This window comes from Sminthopsis crassicaudata, chromosome 6 (genome assembly GCF_048593235.1).
Source record: "Sminthopsis crassicaudata isolate SCR6 chromosome 6, ASM4859323v1, whole genome shotgun sequence".
Taxonomy (NCBI): Eukaryota; Metazoa; Chordata; class Mammalia; order Dasyuromorphia; family Dasyuridae; genus Sminthopsis; species Sminthopsis crassicaudata.
This window is the reverse complement of record NC_133622.1, coordinates 179,806,719-179,824,494: the sequence shown is the minus strand read 5'-3', so window position 1 is coordinate 179,824,494 and position 17,776 is coordinate 179,806,719. Positions and strand designations below refer to the sequence as shown.

At 35.4% G+C, this 17,776-nt stretch overlaps 1 protein-coding gene across 1 annotated transcript in view; it reads left to right on the top strand.

Annotated features, from left to right (window-relative positions):
• Positions 1–17,776, top strand: part of TNKS (tankyrase) — a 206,256-nt gene that overhangs the window by 64,831 nt on the left and 123,649 nt on the right. Inside the window, 1 exon segment of the mRNA XM_074272527.1 lies at positions 6,218–6,313. Coding sequence (XP_074128628.1) covers positions 6,218–6,313 — 96 coding nt within the window.

Here is a 17,776-nt window from a genome sequence, read left to right as displayed (position 1 = left end):
TACTGTGCAAAAAGAAACACTACAAATGTTTTTATACATTCTCAAGACTTTGTTTTGTTTAGGACTAATCTCTCTTTTAGTCTCTTTCTCTCTTGCCCATTGTATTTGATATTTTCCTGTTTAATCAAATGTATTTGTATATACAATTGTGTGTGTGTGTTTCCCTTCTTTGACCAGTTTAAATCACAGTTAAGTTCAAATGTCAACTGTTTCCCCCTTCCTTTCTAACTTATTTCTCTGTTTCCATTTTCATACTCTGATTTATGTGAGATAATTTTCTTTAACTTTCCCATTTTCCCCATTCCTTTCTATATTTTAAGATCATCAAGACATAAAAGACCATTTCCAGGCCTTCAGATTAATTATACTTCAGATAATTATAACAGAATTCTAAGGGGGACACATGGACCAACTCTCTATATTAGAATATAAATTAATTTATTCTTTTGGGGGGGCAATTTTGTTCATTATATTTGCCTTTTATGATACTATTGTCCTTATACCCAGTTTTGAAGAAATGATTCTTTATGATCCCATGGAAAATTCATGCCATGTCCTTCTGTGTTCTACTTTCTTTTGAAGTCTAAGTTCATGTTCATTTGCTTCCATGACACTCTATCCATCTCATTCTCTGCTGTTTCTTTCTGCTTTTGACTTTAGTCTTTCTTAACAAGATCTTTTCCAGTGAGAGCCTTCTTTTTATTATGTGGCTGAGTAAATACTCAGTATCTCTTCATCCAATGAGTACTCTTGAATTAACTTCTTTAAGTATTGATTGATTTAATTTCTTTCCTGTCCAAGGGATTTTCAGAAGTTTTATTTAGCACAATAATTTTGAAGGCATTGATTCTGTCTTTGCCATATATATGGCATATACCATAAGTGGAACAATTGAAGGAAATGAGAATGTTTACTACTAAGGAAAAGAAGAGTTTGGGAACTTGGAGGTGGGGGCGGGGGATTGATAACTGTCTTCTAGTATAACAAGGGTTGTCATGATTGGGGAGGGGTGTGGCCCTTGAAGAAAGAAAAAGGAACAGTGGGTAGAAATTGCAGAGACCAATTTCATTTTGATGTTGGGGTAAATATTTCTAACAATTAGAGTTGTCCCAAAAAGGAAAAGGGAGAATAATGGCTTTCCTTAAACTTAGGGATTTTCTGCTCTTTCAAATGGAATGAGTTATAGCAGATGACCTCAAAAGTTCTTTCCCACTTTGAGAGACTATGAAGGACTTAATAGTAGTAAGACTCTAATGTCTAAATCCTATAAATCTGACAACCTTTGGTATCTTAAAACATTAACAGGAATTTTACAAGATCGTAGAGATGCAGTGAGCCTTATAATTGAGCTTTACAGAGATGAAGCAACAGGTTTGCATAGCCATATGGCTAGTTTGTGATAGTTAAGGAATAGAATGTGGATCGATTATAGCAACTGAATTATATTTTTAGGTACCCATGAAGAGAAGTCAGAATAGTTAGCAATTGTTATTCTCTTCCTCTCCAGGCTCAAGAGAGTCGAATCAGTGTCTGTCTGTTCTGAATGTACTTAAACAGAAGGCAGGTGCACCTTTTCATCCTTGATGCTTGGCAGGTATCTTGGAGCCTGTGGCCTGCTGCTGTGATAGAGAAGAGTTTGGGCACAATTGACTATTTCTTTGGCTCTTGAGGAGTAGAAAGAAAAGGAGTAAGGTTCTTGAAATGCTTCCTCTCAGAAGATCTAGCTTGATTTTGGTTTTGGTTTTAAAATGGCACTAAAGGGAAACAGGTTTCAGCTTTCTCCTCTGCCTCATTGTGGCATTGATTCTGTGTTGGAAAAGATTGAGGCACAGTGTGTTTTTGTGTTAAATTGAGCTGCAGAGACTTTCTAGGAGTGTCCCAAGAGCAGGTGTTTTCAGTAAGATTCTTGCCCTTTTGGAAGTAGTGATTTTTAGACAACTGTCCTTGAGGACGTACAACACATGATTAGGAAGGGCACTGTTTCAGAGTAGAGTAGGTTGGAGCAGAGTTCAACATATTTGGGTCGTGACATTTGCTAAACAGAATACTGGGTTTCTGTTACTTTCAGGGGAAAAAGTATAAATTGAAAAGGCTTGTTCTTTCTCTCCAACCCAAGGCACATGTACAGAATTCTAAGAGATGACAAACTCCTTAGATGTTACTCTTATTTATTTCCCTGTTAAGGAAATGAACGTGTTTGCAGATTCCTTTGGATCTTGTGCCTTTAATATTAAAATCGAAAGACAAAATTGGGGAATTAGAGAGGACCTCAGAGCAATTTAATACAACCCATACACAGAGGAATCTCCCCCTTGTTGACAGCATGGGTGTGTTGGAGGAGCCCACCACTATCCAAGGCAGTATAGGCCACATGGAGACAGTTTTCATGGTCAGGACATCCTTGCTGGCATCAAACCCATATTAACCTCTCTGTAATCTGCACTTGGCGCTTTTCATTCTGTCCCTGAAGACCTACAGAACAAATTGAGTTCCTCTTCCTGAACAGTTCTTCAAAAACATGTAATTTTCATGTAGTAAACTACACGAACACAGCTCTCCTACAGTTGCTGAATATGCACAATCCTTTTGATTGTTCTTCATTATCATTTTTGCTCACCTTGATGCCTTCCCCAATCAGTATCCTTTATTTCATGTTCAAAATATCCAAAACCAAGCTCCAGGCCTCTAGCTGAGGGCCAACAAGGGCAGAACAGAGGAGGAGTTTCCTGTTCCTGGTAGATGTATTTTTCTGTTGTTTCATCGAATAGCTCACTCAGACCCCCAGATCCTTTTCACATTAGCTGCCAACCATACACATGGATGATTTGTTGAACCCAAGTGGTAGACTTGTTAACGATGTTAACTTCAGTATCAGTTTATCCTAATTATATGCATTCTTAGTAACAAAAGAAAAATTTTGAACACTCAGGTATTTGATATGATTCAGCTAAATAATTCAAAGAACTTCTCTAAAGTTGTTATTTTAAAAAAAACCCTTATTTTTATTTTTTTATTTTTAATTTTTACAAAATTTTATGCATAGGTAATTTTCCAGCATTGACAATTGCAAAACCTTTTGTTTTAACTTTTTCCCCCCTTCCCCCAGATGGCAGGTTGACCAATACATGTTAAATATGTTAAAGTATAAGTTAAATACAATATATGTACACATGTCCAAACAGTTATTTTGCTGCACAAAAAGAACCGGGCTTTGAAATAGTCTACCATTAGCCTGTGAAGGAAATAAAAAATATAGGGATTGGGAATTCTATGTAGTGGTTCATAGTCAACTCCCAGAGTTATTTCGATAGGTATAGTTGAAAAACCTTATTTTTAGTTATAAATTCCTCCCCCCCTTTTTTTTAACCCCTTTCTCACCCACTAGAAATCAAGAAATACACAAAATCTTTCTGCATTAGCTATGTGTAGAGAGAGGAATGAGAAAAATAAAAGAAAAAACATGCTTCATTTGGCAATCTTAAATCCATCAGTTCTTTATTAGGAAATTTTTTTTTTTTTTTATCATGAACCTTTGGAATTATTGTGCATCACTGTATTGCTCAGAGTTACTAGTAAGTCTTTCACAGATTATCATTACAATATAGCTCTTACTATATTCTTTGTTCTTTTGGTTGTGCTCACTTCATTTTGTATCAGTTTATAGAAGTCTTTCTGTTTTGTTATTTTTCTGATTTTTCTGAGAGCATCCTGCTCATCATTTCTTTTCTTTCCCTCCTTCCCTTATTTCCTTCCTTCCTTCCTCCCTCCCTTCCTTCCCTTTTAAATAATAGCTTTTTATTTTCAAAATATAGGCATTCACTCTTTTCTTTTCTTTTCTTTTCCTTTTTTTTTTTTTTTTAATGCTAAAGCAATTGAGGTTAAGTGACTTGCCTAGGGTTTTGACCTAGGAAGCGTTAAGTGTCTGAGGCCAGATTGAACCCAGTGAGGTCCTCCTGACTTCAAGGCTGGTGCTCTAACCACTGTACCATCAGTGCAGCTGCTCCATAAGCATTCACTCTTGCAAAATCTTGTGTTCCAAATTTTTTCTCACTCCCTTCACTAAACAGCAAATAATCTAATATATATTAAATATGTGCAGTTATTCTATCCATATTTCCACAATTAAGCTGCATAAGAAAAATTATATTAAAAAAGAATAAAAATTAGAAAGCAAACAAAAAGCAAGCAAACAACAACAAAAAGATGAAAATACTATGTTGTGATCCATATTCACACTCCTCTTTCTAGATGCAGATGACTCTCTCTATCACAAGTCTATTGGAAATGACCTGAATCACCTCATTGGTGAAAAGCTGCTCATCATTCCTTATGGCACAATCTTCTATCACAATTATATACCACATGTTGTTCAGCCATTCCCAAAAAGATGTGCCCTGTCTCCTCAATTTTCAGTTCTTTGTCACCATAAAAGAGCTAGGTAATAAAACTATTTTTGTATATATGGGTCCTTCTCCTTTTCCTTTGCTCCCCTTGCAGTACAAATTTAGTACCATAACCTCAAGTTCTTAATTATGTGTTAGGTTTGCTTATATTTCCTATCTGGAGGCTACTGCTATAAAAGAATACTGCTAACTTTGGTAAGAAGTGAGGTGATATGTTCTCCTTGTGCCTGTTTTGACTTTTGCTCTCTCATGGGGAATGCCAATCAAAGTTATGCCAGTGGATTTCACACCATATACAGGAAGGCTTACTGTCCTAGCTCAATATCCCTCTTCATTTAGGTATAAGAAAAGATGTTTTAGATGAGTAGTTATGTATTCAAAGACTTAACAATATTATTGTATTTGGGTCTGTCTCTATATTCATTGAGCCTTGTTGTGTTTAAAGAAAGCAGCTGGTTTTTTTTTTTTTTTTTTTTTTTTTTTTTTTTTTTTTTTTTTTTTTACCAAATCCTTGACATTTGGTAATGCTTGAAGGCTTTTCTCTGGATGCCTTTAGAGGGGAGGTGGTATTTTGGAATGGTGGTGTTAATGAAAAGCAAAAAATAGAAATAGACCAAAACTTTGTCCTCTTAGTTAATTTTCTGCTTTGTTTAAATTTGTTGCATGAAATTTAGTGGAAATGGTAAATTCTATTTCTCAACCAAAAGATATCCATGATCATCCTGATTTAACTGATGACAGTGTGGAATAATAAATAGGGTATGAAATTTGGAATCAACAAGACTTGGCCCGCTAGATTTGATCTTAGATACTTGCCGATTGTGTGAGTCTGGGCAAGACATGTACATTCTCAATTTGTTCCTTGTCTGTAAGATTAGGGAGAAAGTTATCTAATCATCATTGGGGCTGCTGTCAAAATCAAATGAAAATAAGTTAAGTGCTTGACTAATTTTGAAATGTGAGTTATTCTTATTCCTTCTACTTATAGTAGTATTTTGTCTTCATTTTTCTTCTTTGTAATTGAATTGCGTACTTCCTAACTTCTTTTCATATAGAAAAAGAATTACTGCCTGTTGAAGAAAAAAAGAATAAATTTGGATTTTACCTAACTTGTGTTTAGAGGAGCTTCCTCATCTAATGGTTTCCCATGGTTGTGTGTGATTGAGTTGCAGGCTCTTCTTTAAAATTCTTTATAGTAATTGAATTTCTACATATAAACATTTTTAAAAGAAAAGGATATTTGAGAAGACAACCACCGTTTTGCAACTAGGCTGCAGAGGGCTTGAGTAGCATCTAGTTTTTTCTCTGTTAAACTTCTTGGATACAGGCCAGCACGTTATGTCAAGTTCCATGTGCAAGCCGGGAACCACTAAAAAGCTTGTTCTTCGTTACGGCTGTTCTGCGGGAGGGAGGAAGCGTTTGGAAATTGAACGCTACAAAAGCAGCAGCTTCCACAGAGGTAATAAAAAAGCTAGAGCAGGCTCCCAGAGAGCAGGTTTCACAGCATGAGTCAGGCTAGACAGTGCAGCATGTCCAGCTTGTAGAGGTGAGAGACCCAAGGTGGGCATAATAACATCTCTTGCCTTGGTGTTTGCCATGATGAATCACATGATCTTCCCGTACCATAACTTGCCAACTTAGCTTTACTCCAGAGAGAAAGCTTTGCTGCAGTGTTTTTTGGTAAAACAGAGAAAGAGGGAAAGAAGAAGATTGTGCAATGTATGTGTTTGCCTACACCATGCCGAGGAGACACTTAACAGTCCATAATGTGTGTCCCCCTGAGGTAAGAGACTGTTTCTGCTTTCCCTGCACAGTTCTGCTGCAGCACGGAGCTGATCCAAACATTCGCAACACTGATGGGAAATCAGCCCTGGACCTGGCAGACCCTTCCGCAAAAGCTGTCCTCACAGGTAAGAGATTTTAGAACTGCCAAAGGGGCTCTTTTGGGGTGGGGGAAGGATTGCTGGATCCTCGCATCTTTTTGGTTGGATTTCATTTTCTTTCACTGGTAAAAGTACACAATGATAGATCCTTATTCATTGTCTGGTTTTTTATTATAATTTTGAAGGGTTACTAGTCATTAATTGCTGTGCTGTTGCAAGCACAAATTGCTTCTTCCACTTATTTCTGAGCATTATGGCATTGGGCAACAATGTCATTCGTTATTCACTGCGTTGCTTTCTACGTTTTGGATTTTCATCTGCCTGTCCCTCTTCCTTCTTGATTCTTAAGACCTTCACTATTGAACTAGCAAGGACATTTGTATTAGTAGAAAAGTAGTTTTGATGGGAAAACAACCTGCTGCCTAGAGTGATTAAAGTAAAAAAAAAAAAAATGTTGTTATTCACCCAGGGATTCCCTCTCCCCCCCCCCCATTCATTTATCTGTATGTCTTCTGTACTCTTTATCATTGTCTCTAAACTCTTATTGTAATTCAGGTAGGAGATTATCTTTTGTTCTCTAAGTTAATAAAAATAATGATTTAAATAGCAGTAAGAGAAATGGTTAACTAGAGAAGAAAATATGGTTTGAGTTGAATTTCATAATCAAATATAAGTAAGAAAATGAAGCTGTGAGATATTTGAATCTGAGCAGTTGTTTTCCTTCCCAAACTGCTGCATTGGCTCAGTTTTTGTTTTTATTCTTAGCTTCAGAGTCTTTTGCCTTTGCCCTCTTCCACTTGTAGCAGACCTTTTAATTTGGCTCTTGTGCCAATGCAGCGCTTTCCATATTGTTTTATTTAGATGGCATGAAATAAAACAATTTAAATTCCTTTTAAAATTGTCCCTTTGGAAGAAAATAAATATTTCTTTTGAAAAGTTGAGCATGTTATATGTGTCCTTAACAGAAATGCTCAGCTGGACTGGCACAAGTCTATGTTCATAACTCTGAAAATATATGAGTTGGATGCATTGTATCAAAATCTAGTCTCCTAATGGGATAAAATTAAATATAATCTCTTGTAATTTATAACAGTATCATTTTTTTCAACTAACTAAAGGCTGGATTATAAAGGTGTTGAATCCATTTTATGCACACTTGAAAATAAGGCTGCTTAATTGTAATAAGATGAACATAATTTAAATAGAAATGTAAAATTTTAAATAGTGAGATTTAAAAAGACAGTACCATAGTCCTACATTAGGTATTGACCTTAAAAAAAATCCTGGAGGTTTTGATTGTTGTCTTGCAAAGGGAGAGCGATATTCCACACCTATAAAGTCTTGTTGCCAATATTGATCTTGCCTTTCTGCTCTCTTAGACTCAAGTAAGTATCTATATTTTGGCCATTTCTCAGGTCTTAACTTCCACATCCTATTCTCCTTCATCTCCCTCTCGCTTTCCTTTTCACACCACATGAAATTAAGTCAATCTGGTTTATGCCAGTTCTTTGGAGTTATGCTTGTTTTCACTGAACTTTATGCCTTTTTCTTTCTGATTTCTAATTATGTTTTTTTGCAGGGAGAGCAGGGTTGTTGGTAAAGCTAGAATGTGCTCTGGTGGGACTATCTTCCAGAGAAGGGCAGCTTATCAAAGGCAGAAGTCATGTTTCTGAAACTTGTATTACAAAAGCAGAGGTGTCAGACATGCAGGCACAGCCCACAGCACCCTCCAGTATAGCCTAAATCGGATAATAATGTTATTGAGAAATATTTAATAAAATAAAATAGGTAACATGACATTTAAAAATTTAAGTCAAAATGTGTTCTGTAAGGATTCTTATGGATAAATTATTGGAGGTTTGACACCACCATGGAAAAAATTTTGTTTTTGGTAATGATGGTAATGCTTAAGTCTTAAGTTGTGAAAATTGACTTTTTGTAAATTGGTGATCTTTTTTTTTTTTTTTTCTCCCCCCTTAGGCCAGTGCAAGAGATACCTCATTAGAATAGGTTATATAAGATGAGAGAAATTATATGTACAGAGAGTTTGTTATAATCAAATATATAGCAATAATGAGCTGTGTATAATCCCATGATTGATCATGGACACTTGTATATAAATAAGTCCAAAATGTTTTAGAATATATATGGTTTTTCTTATCAATCCAACTTTTTCTTTGGAAAATAGCATTTTTTTCTTCTTTATTCTGCATCATTCCATAAGTAAAATTGCTAAGACTAAACCAGAAACACGTAGATATGACTATGCCATCCTATGACTAGTATGATTTGGTTTAGATTTATTTTAGTTTATTATCTTAATGTTTTATGATCTTCTTTGATGTAAATCACAGTTCTGGTGTTTCTGATTTACAATGCTAATTTACATTTTAACCTTACCCCTAACCCTTCACTGGAAGCTTACTCAGATGTTTTAAAGACAGCTTCAATTAAGGCATCTAGGTAGAGCTCTGGGAGTAAAAAAAAGACCAGAATTCAAATACAGCTTCAGACACTTATTAGTTCTTTAACCTTGGACAAGGCTTTGTTTGCCTCAGTTTCCTCAACTATAAAATGGGGATGATAATATCACCTATTTCTAAGAGGAGAACTCTTCTCTCATGGTCAGCTGGCATTTATTAAGTGCTCACTATATATCAGGCACTATGCTAATCTTTGGGGATACATAGAAAGATAAAGTTCCCATTCTTAAGGAACTCACATTCTAATGGGGGAATATAATATACAAACAACTATATTTAAATAAGATAGTAAATTGTATTATCTTAAGGGGAAAGCATAAAGATTAAAGGGGTATCTGGAAAGGCTTCCTATAGAAGGTGGAATTTTAGCTAAGAATGAAAGGGGGGAGGAGTATCCCTAGGAATGGAGAAATTTCTCAGAGTAAGATAATGGATTGTTTTATATGAGGAAAAGCAGATTGTACATGGAAAAGAGTATAATAGATCTAAGAAGACCAGAGAGGTAGGAGAGGGTACAGTTATGAAGGGGTTTACAAATAAAAGATTTATATTTATTTCGTCATGGAGATAATATTAGGGAGCTATTGAGATTTATTGAATAGGATGGTTGATCATTTTGACAGCTGAGTGGAAGATGAACCAGAAACATAATAATAATAATAATAATAATAGTATTGTTTAGAAGAAATCTGAATTAAAGCATTTATGATATCTACTAAACAGAAAAGTATTGCTCTGTTGCTGCTCATTTACCTTGTTCTTGAAGGTTTTGACAATAGAACATAAGTTTTTAAAGATCATTTCTTGCTGGTGTGGCATAAAGTGTAGAGGTGGTAAAAGACTTCAGAGGGACTTTCAGAATGCAAATGCTCATCCATCACTTGGTCATGAATTTTTGTCAGTTGCAACCCATGAGACAAAGATATAGGCCATATGGTCTCTAATCCTGTGTGGCTCTTTTGTGCTTCTGCAAAATATATATTTTTTAGAAATTGAAAAAAACAAATGATTGTGAAAGAATCATTGTTTTGAAACTGTCTAAATCAGGGTTTCTCAAACTACAGCCCGCGGGCCAGATATGGCCTGCTGAGCACATTTATGCGGCCCATCGGGTTATGGCAAATGGGCTGTGGGACGGAGACAGAGTGTGAGTTTTTGTTTTTACTATGGTTCAGCACTCCAACAGTCTGAGGGACAGTGAACTGGCCCCCTATTTAAAAAGTTTGAGGACTACTGGTCTAAATCTTCAATTGTTCATCACCATGGAAAATTTGTATCCAATGAAATAAATGGAAATAAAGAAGTTGATGAAGTTGTTTCTATTGTTTATTCAGAGGCACCAAGAGATACCAATTCATAGAATTCTTGCTAGTCTTATACTTGGTATGAAAGTGATACTTGGTAAACTTTCATTGGATTTGGACTGAATTGGCACAGGACAAACTCAGCAGATGAAAAAGCCTTCAGGGATCCAAATTAGGATAGCCCTTTGAGTGGACAGCCCTTAGAACTAGTCCATCTGTCCTTGCCTCTAGGAAATATACTTCTGGTTGAAAACGAATAGGTTCCAAATTTAGTAAGAGGAAGTAAGTGGCCAACATTGGCACAATCTCCCAAATACATACTTTTCATGATGCCAAGTTTCTCCCTAAAAATCAATTTTAGAAAATACCCTTATTCTTCTGGTAATAATACATGGCTGTACAATATGGAATGCCACAGAAAGAAATCAGAATTATAAAGGGCAAAAGGAAGTTGTACCAGTTGCCCTCTATGGGTCAAACATACCAACCTAACTGAAGCAGTGAGGAGTCCTGAGAGAGAAATATGAAGCTAGATGGACCAGGAGAATCAAATCACTATCACCTCAAATCTAAAAAACCACTAGAACTTGAGCCCAAGAACCTTGGGGATAATAGTACCCCCAGACCACTGGCTTGTTACCATCATAGAGGAAAGCAAGCCCTCTGTAAAAAGGGCCTGTTAATCCTCTTCACCATCAGCACCAACCACATATTAGCTGCCATGGGCAAGTATATCTTTGTGCCCAAAGAAGAACAGGACCCTCAAGGCCACTAACCCAATTTCCAGCTCAGTTCATATAGTTTCTGACCATCATTCTAGGAAGCAACCCATTTTGCGGAAGTGAATTATCTTGGGGTATTGATGATGCATACCCTTTTATATCCTTTGTTGAATAGCCTTTAATTTTGTGCCATGGCTGAGTAAATTTCTTTTTTTGTTAATTGATTTAGAAGCTTCTCATTTCGTTCAAATCTTGAATATAAACTGCCAAAGAACTGATCTGAGTCTTGCCCAACCAATTCAGAGAACCTGCAACTTTGATTCTCTGGAGATTTTGTAGTGTATTATCCAGAGCCACATAGAATCATCAGAACAACAGTGGTATTTTTTTTTAATGGCTTTGTGTTGCAAAGAGAAGCTTCTTGGGATGGAGAACTAAAAAGGGCATAGATAAAATGTATAAAGTTCTAGACTGTGTAGTATCATGGATGTTGCTATGGAAAAATGACCCTTAGTTGTGATAGGTTTTTGATAATCATTTAAAGAAAATAGTAGGAAGAAAATCAGGAATCATTCTTATGCCCTCAGAGAGCCAAAAACTTGTTCCTAGAATGTGACTAATAGACAGATTAACTTAGAATTTTAATCAGGTGGTCACTAATATTATTATGGAAACTAGATAAGAACAACATATGCTTGAAAACAGTGGCAGAGTAAACTTTGTCCAAAAGAGACAGATAAAGAGAATAGGAGAGCAAACAGTCCTGAATGTTATAGATGCCTTCATTTATAGGATAATGTCTGAAGAGGAGGGTGGTGATGGAGTAGAGAAAGAGGAGATAGTGATAGGAGCTAAGGAGAAACTCAAATGTCTTTGTATCTCAGTCTCAATATTTATATATTGGAGCAAGTATGTGGTGCATAAATGGGAGTGTCAGGCCTGGAGTCAGAACAATAAATCTTCCAGAATTCACATTTGGGCAAGTCACTTTACCTTGCTTGCCTCAGTTTCTTAATATGCAAAATGAGCTGGATAAGGAAATGGTAAATGACACCCACATTTTTATCAGGAAAACCCCAAGAGAGGTCACAAAATATCAGACATGACTGAAATGGCTGAACAATAAAATTTTTATTTGGCTGTTTATACAAATATTAAAATAGAAAGACAGCTTGAATGCACTCATTTTCCTATTTAAAAAGGAAAATAGTACTAAAGGTTGGAAATGCTATTCAAAATAAATTTAAAGATTAAGATGATGTCTAAGCATTTTGTCATCATGTTTAAATTATAATCATATGTTGCAGCATGAATCTATTAAATTCTAAATAAAAGCTGGGATCAAAAAAAAAAAAGCTGAACTAGAGATTGTGTAGTATCTTGCTTTAACTGCCCTTTTATAAGAGCAGCATATAAATCATGCAAGCATATTTGCCAATTGATTCTTTTTTTAAAAAAAAAAGTAGCTTTTTATTTTTATTTTTCAAAATTACATGCAAAGATAGTTTTCAACATTCACCTCTACAAAACCTTGTGTTCCAAAATATTTTCCTTTTCTCCCTACCTCCTCCTTCCCCCTAGACAACAAGTAATTCAATATAGGTTATAAGTGTGCAATTCTTCAAATATTTATCATGCTACACAAGAAAAATCAGATCAAAAGGGAAAAAATGAGAAAGGAAAAGCAAGCAAAGAAACAAAAAAGGTGAAAATACCATGTTGTGATCAACATTCAGACCCTATATTCCTCTCTTTGGATATAGATAGCTCTCTCCCTCACAAGATTATTGGAATTGAGCTGAATCACTTCATTATAGAAAAGAGCCTAATCTATTATAGGTGATCATCACATAATCTTTTTGTTTCTGCTTGCAATATTCTCTTGGTTCCACTCACTTCGCGTTGCATCAGTTCATGTAAAAATTCAGGCCTTTCTGAAATCCTCTTACTGTAAGTTTCTTATAGAACAATAATATTCCATTACCTTCATATATCATAACTTACCCAGCCCTATGGGCATCTGCTCAGTTTCCAGTTCCTTGCCACTATAAAATAGTTGCCAGTTGATTTTTGTCAATGTGCAAATAATCCCAATGAGAGGTATCTGCTTTGAAAGTCTATAGTTATGACATTTACTTTTCCATCAACTATACAAGCTTACATCAAACTAAAGAAATCTTAATGATTCATTATAAAACTTTCTGTGAAAGTGAAAGACAGTTGGAGCATCAATTATACTGACATTACAAAAAGAAATAGCTTCATGCTATCCAGAATTTTTTTTCTAGTAAATTATTTATTTTTAATGCACATTGCTTTACAAATCATGTTGGGAGAAAAAAATGAGAGCAAAAGGGAAAACCATGGGAGATTAAAAAAACACAGAAAAAAGAAGTGCATATAGCATGTGTTGATTTACATTCAGTCTCCTTAGTTCTTTTTCTGGATGCAAATGGCATTTTCTATCCAAAGTCTATTGGGATTGTTTTGGATCACTGAACCACTGAGAAGAGCCAAGTCATTCATAGTTGATCATCATACATTCTTACTGTTATTGTGTACAATGTATGCGTGGTTCTGCTTGTTTCACTCAGCATCAGTTCATGTAAATCTTTCTAGGTTTTTCTAAAATCAGATTGTTCATCATTTTTTATACAACAATAATATTCTATTACTTTCATATATCACTTGTTCAGCCATTCCCCAAATGATGGACATCCACTCCTTTTCCAATTCTTTGCAACCACAAAAGGACTGCTACAAACATTTTTGCACATGTGGGTCCTTTTCACTCCTTTATGATTTCCTTGGGATATTGACACAGCAGTGACACTGCTGGATCAAAGGGTATGCACAGTTTGATAGTCCTTTGGACATAGTTCCAGATTGTTATCTAGAATGGTTGGATCATTTCACACCTCTACCAATAATGTTGTATTAGTGTTACAGTTTTCCCACATCCTCTCCAACATTTATCATTATCTTTTCCTGACATGTTAGCCAATATCCAGAAATTAAAAAAAAAAAAAAACTTCATTAAGAAAATGTCCATTTCTAATACCTTTTGCTAAAATAACAATTCCAGGATAAACTTGATTATTTCTCTGTTCATTTCCATTTTGATTTCTTTATGGTTTTTTCATAAGTTTTAAAATGTAGGGATCCAAATGGAGTCTAGGATCTAATAAAGACTGATTACTTCTCAAATTTTACGTTATAGTCCTATTGATATATCCCATCAGTCATTCTGTGAAATAAGTATATAGACTCTAGAGTCAGTAAGAAGATGAGTTCAGATCTTGTCTTTGATAAATTTTTGTAACCACCCAATGTGCCAGGTACCTCTCTTAAGACTTCAGTTATAGAATATGCTGGGCTGTATCTACAACAGGAGTTGACACACTGGGACCTCTTTCATTTTTTATTTTATTTTATTTTATAATTATAAATTTTTTGACAGTATATATGTATGAGTAATTTTTTTTAATAACATTATCCCTTGTATTCATTTTTCCAAATTATCCCCTCCCTCCCTCTCCTCCTTCCCCTAGATGACAGGCAATCCCATACATTTTACATGTGTTACAATATAACCTAGATACAATATATGTGTGTAAATCCCATTTTCTTGTTGCACATTAAGTATTAGATTCCGAAGGTGTAAGTAACCTGGGTAGATAGACAGTAGTGCTAACAATTTGCATTCACTTCCCAGTGTTCCTTCTCTGGGTGTAGTTGTTTCTGTCCATCATTGATCAACTGGAAGTGAGTTGGATCTTCTTTATGTTGAAGATATCCACCTCCATCAGAATACATCTTCATACAACATTGAAGTGTACAGCGATCTTCTGGTTCTATTCATTTCACTCAGCATCAGTTGATGTAAGTCTCTCCAAGTCTCTCTGTATTCCTCCTGCTGGTCATTTCTTACAGAGCAATAATATTCCATAACCTTCATATACCATAATTTACCCAACCATTCTCCAATTGATGGACATCCATTCATCTTCCAGTTTCTAGCCACTACTAAAAGAGCTGCCACAAACATTTTGGCACATACAGGTCCCTTTCCCCTCCTCAGTATTTCTTTGGGATATAAGCCAAGTAGCAGCAATGCTGGATCAAAGGGTATGCACAGTTTGATAACTTTTGGGGCATAGTTCCAAATTGCTCTCCAGAATGGTTGGATTCTTTCACAACTCCACCAACAATGTATTAGTGCTGGGACCTCTTTCATGCAATGATGTGCATTGTCCTAGATTTTAGGGGCAATAAAGCCACAAGTCAGGACTTAGCCCCTGTACAGAAGGGTGTTCAAGTTCTACTTTTTCTTCATTAAGAAGATTTCTGAGCATGTTGACTCATCTTTCTTTACACGGGGCTTTTCCCATCTTGTATCTATGCAGTTGGCTTTTGGACAATTGAGACATTTTCTTATTTAACACCTCCTTTTACTTAAGGCTGTTTAATTTATTAAGGCTACTTTTAATTTCCTAATGCTCAAAGGAATTTCATTTTATCTCATTGATTTGGGAATTCCTGCAACAGTGACTGTTAACAGCCCATCCATCCCTACTCCTTGGCTTTTCTCCTTTAGTCCATGCTTTCCCAGAAATTTTCTATAGGGGTCTGCCTTCTCTTTTAGGAGGTAGCTAAATAGTTTCTAGAGCACTAGACTCAAATTGGGAAGATTCTGGGCCTACTGGAGTTGGAATTCAATCTCACACACTCATTAGTTGTATAAGTTTGAAACTTAACCTCTGCTTCTTTCCTGTGACATGGTGATAATAATAGTACCCCTCTCTTAGGATTATTGTGAGAATCAAATGAGATTATAATTTTAAAGTGCTTAGCAGAGTACTGGCACGTAGTAGTGCTATATAAATACCAACAACAATAATATTTATCAATATAATTAAATAATTTTAGTCTTACTGTATTATATGTTTCATTTATTAATTTTTAATATTTAAAGATTTAACATTTAATTTGTTTTTTAATTTTATTTTAAAAAATATTTTAAATTTTAGTTTTATTATTTAAATTTAAATATTTTTTATTCTTTTAATTGTACTGTGTTGATTAAAATATTAACTTAAATAATTCATTAATTTTAATATAATATTAAAATATATATCTTAAGGTACTATATAAATTCTGGTAATTATTATTTTAACTGACTTAAAGTTGTAGATGTGCTTCTATTTGCAAAAGCATTGCATGGAACTCTGGCCACATGACTAACTCCTCTGACACACAGCCGCTCAATGATACGTATCCTTGTATTTCCCTAATTTGGGAAATTTAGAAAACATTTGTGATGTTTCTTTGATTGTACATAGAAGTTGCTTGTGCCCATTGAGCTCTTCTCCATTGCTCTTTCTCTTCCCATCTTTAGTCCTTCCAAGTCAGAGTGTGTGTGTGTATGTGGGGTGCCTTAAAGGGTTTAATGCCTTAAAGGAACATCAGTAAAATATTTGTGTTGAATAGGTGGACTTCTGCTTTTCTGGGAAGCTTGGGATTAGTAAATATAAGAGCTTTTCAATTGCCCCAAACCAGTTCAGCTCCTCTTCCTTGGGTCTAACTCATTAGCCGTCTGTCCAATTTAGGTACACAGGCTGTTGGATAAATTTAGATATTTCTTTTTCTCAGTCTTATCTTCATAGTTCTGTCCATTTCCATTGTTATAGTCATTATGTATATAAGTATTATGTAAGTCTGACTCTGCTGACTCTACATCTACATCTGCTACTCTACATCAGTTCCTGTATAGTTTTTTCATGCTTCTCTGGATTTATCAAACTGACATTTCTTATAGTACATCAGTAATTCCTTACATTCATCAATCATAGCTTGTCCATTCCTCAATCGTTGCGTCTCCACTTTATTTCCAATCTTTTTGCTGCTAAAGTACTGCTATAAATATTTTAGTGTGTATGGAGATTTTAAAAAGATTTTTTCTTCTTGTCCATTTCCAATTTTTTAATTCTTAATTGATTTCTTGTGGTAAACTGAGGGATGATTATTACTAGGTGCTAACTCGGTTGTCTAATTTAGCATAGTACTTAATAATTCTCTAGTTCAGAGTTCATACCTTTAAAGGTTTTCAAACTTTAAAGGAGTTCACACCTTTAAAGGAGCTCACTCATTGGTTCACACATCAGACTTCACACCTTTAAGAGTGCATACTTTTAAGGAGTTCCCACTAGCCCATGGAGTAACCACAAGCCCATTCTCTGGGAGTATATAAGGAGCCAATATTGAGTCTGGAGGGAGTCTGGAGTGTGTCAAGAGGAGAATTTCGGGGAAGCTCGAGGAGATTCAGAGCTAGGATTCAGTGGATTCGCAAATCCAGATTCACAAGTCTAAAGGAAAAGCCTGCTCATGGACTTCCCGGAGATTCACATCTAGGATTGAATTCTGGGAAACCCATAATCCCACACTCTCAGAGGCAGAGTCTGATTCCCACACTCTAGGAGATTCAGTCAAGATTTCATTCCCACGTCTACCTTGGTGCTGGCTGGAGGCGCTTTGGATTCAGAGGGAGCTAAAGACTAAAGCTAACTGGGCCCCAGGAAAAGAGTCAAGACTTTGAAGGATACAATATGTGATCTGGATTTTAACTCCGATTGCATCTTGGGATTATTTGAACTGGAACTAAAGCTAAGGCTGCCTTCTCAGAAGCTCCCCAAGAGATCTGCCCCCAGAGAACGATTCATAATCTAGAGAAAAGAGAATAACACAGATGAGTCTTAATTGTGAGCCATATCTTTTTTTCATTATGACTTTTTTTCTTTTTTGTTAATTCTCATCTTATCTCTAATCATTTGATGGACTAAATACATGGTTTGAAAATAACTTCCAGGCTTGTAACTTCCACCAAACTTTTCATTTTCTCTTAAAAAGTTATATTATTTGGGACTTTGCCTGAAAATGTTCATGATACAGTAATGTTGAGGCTTATGTGTGTTTTTAAGATTT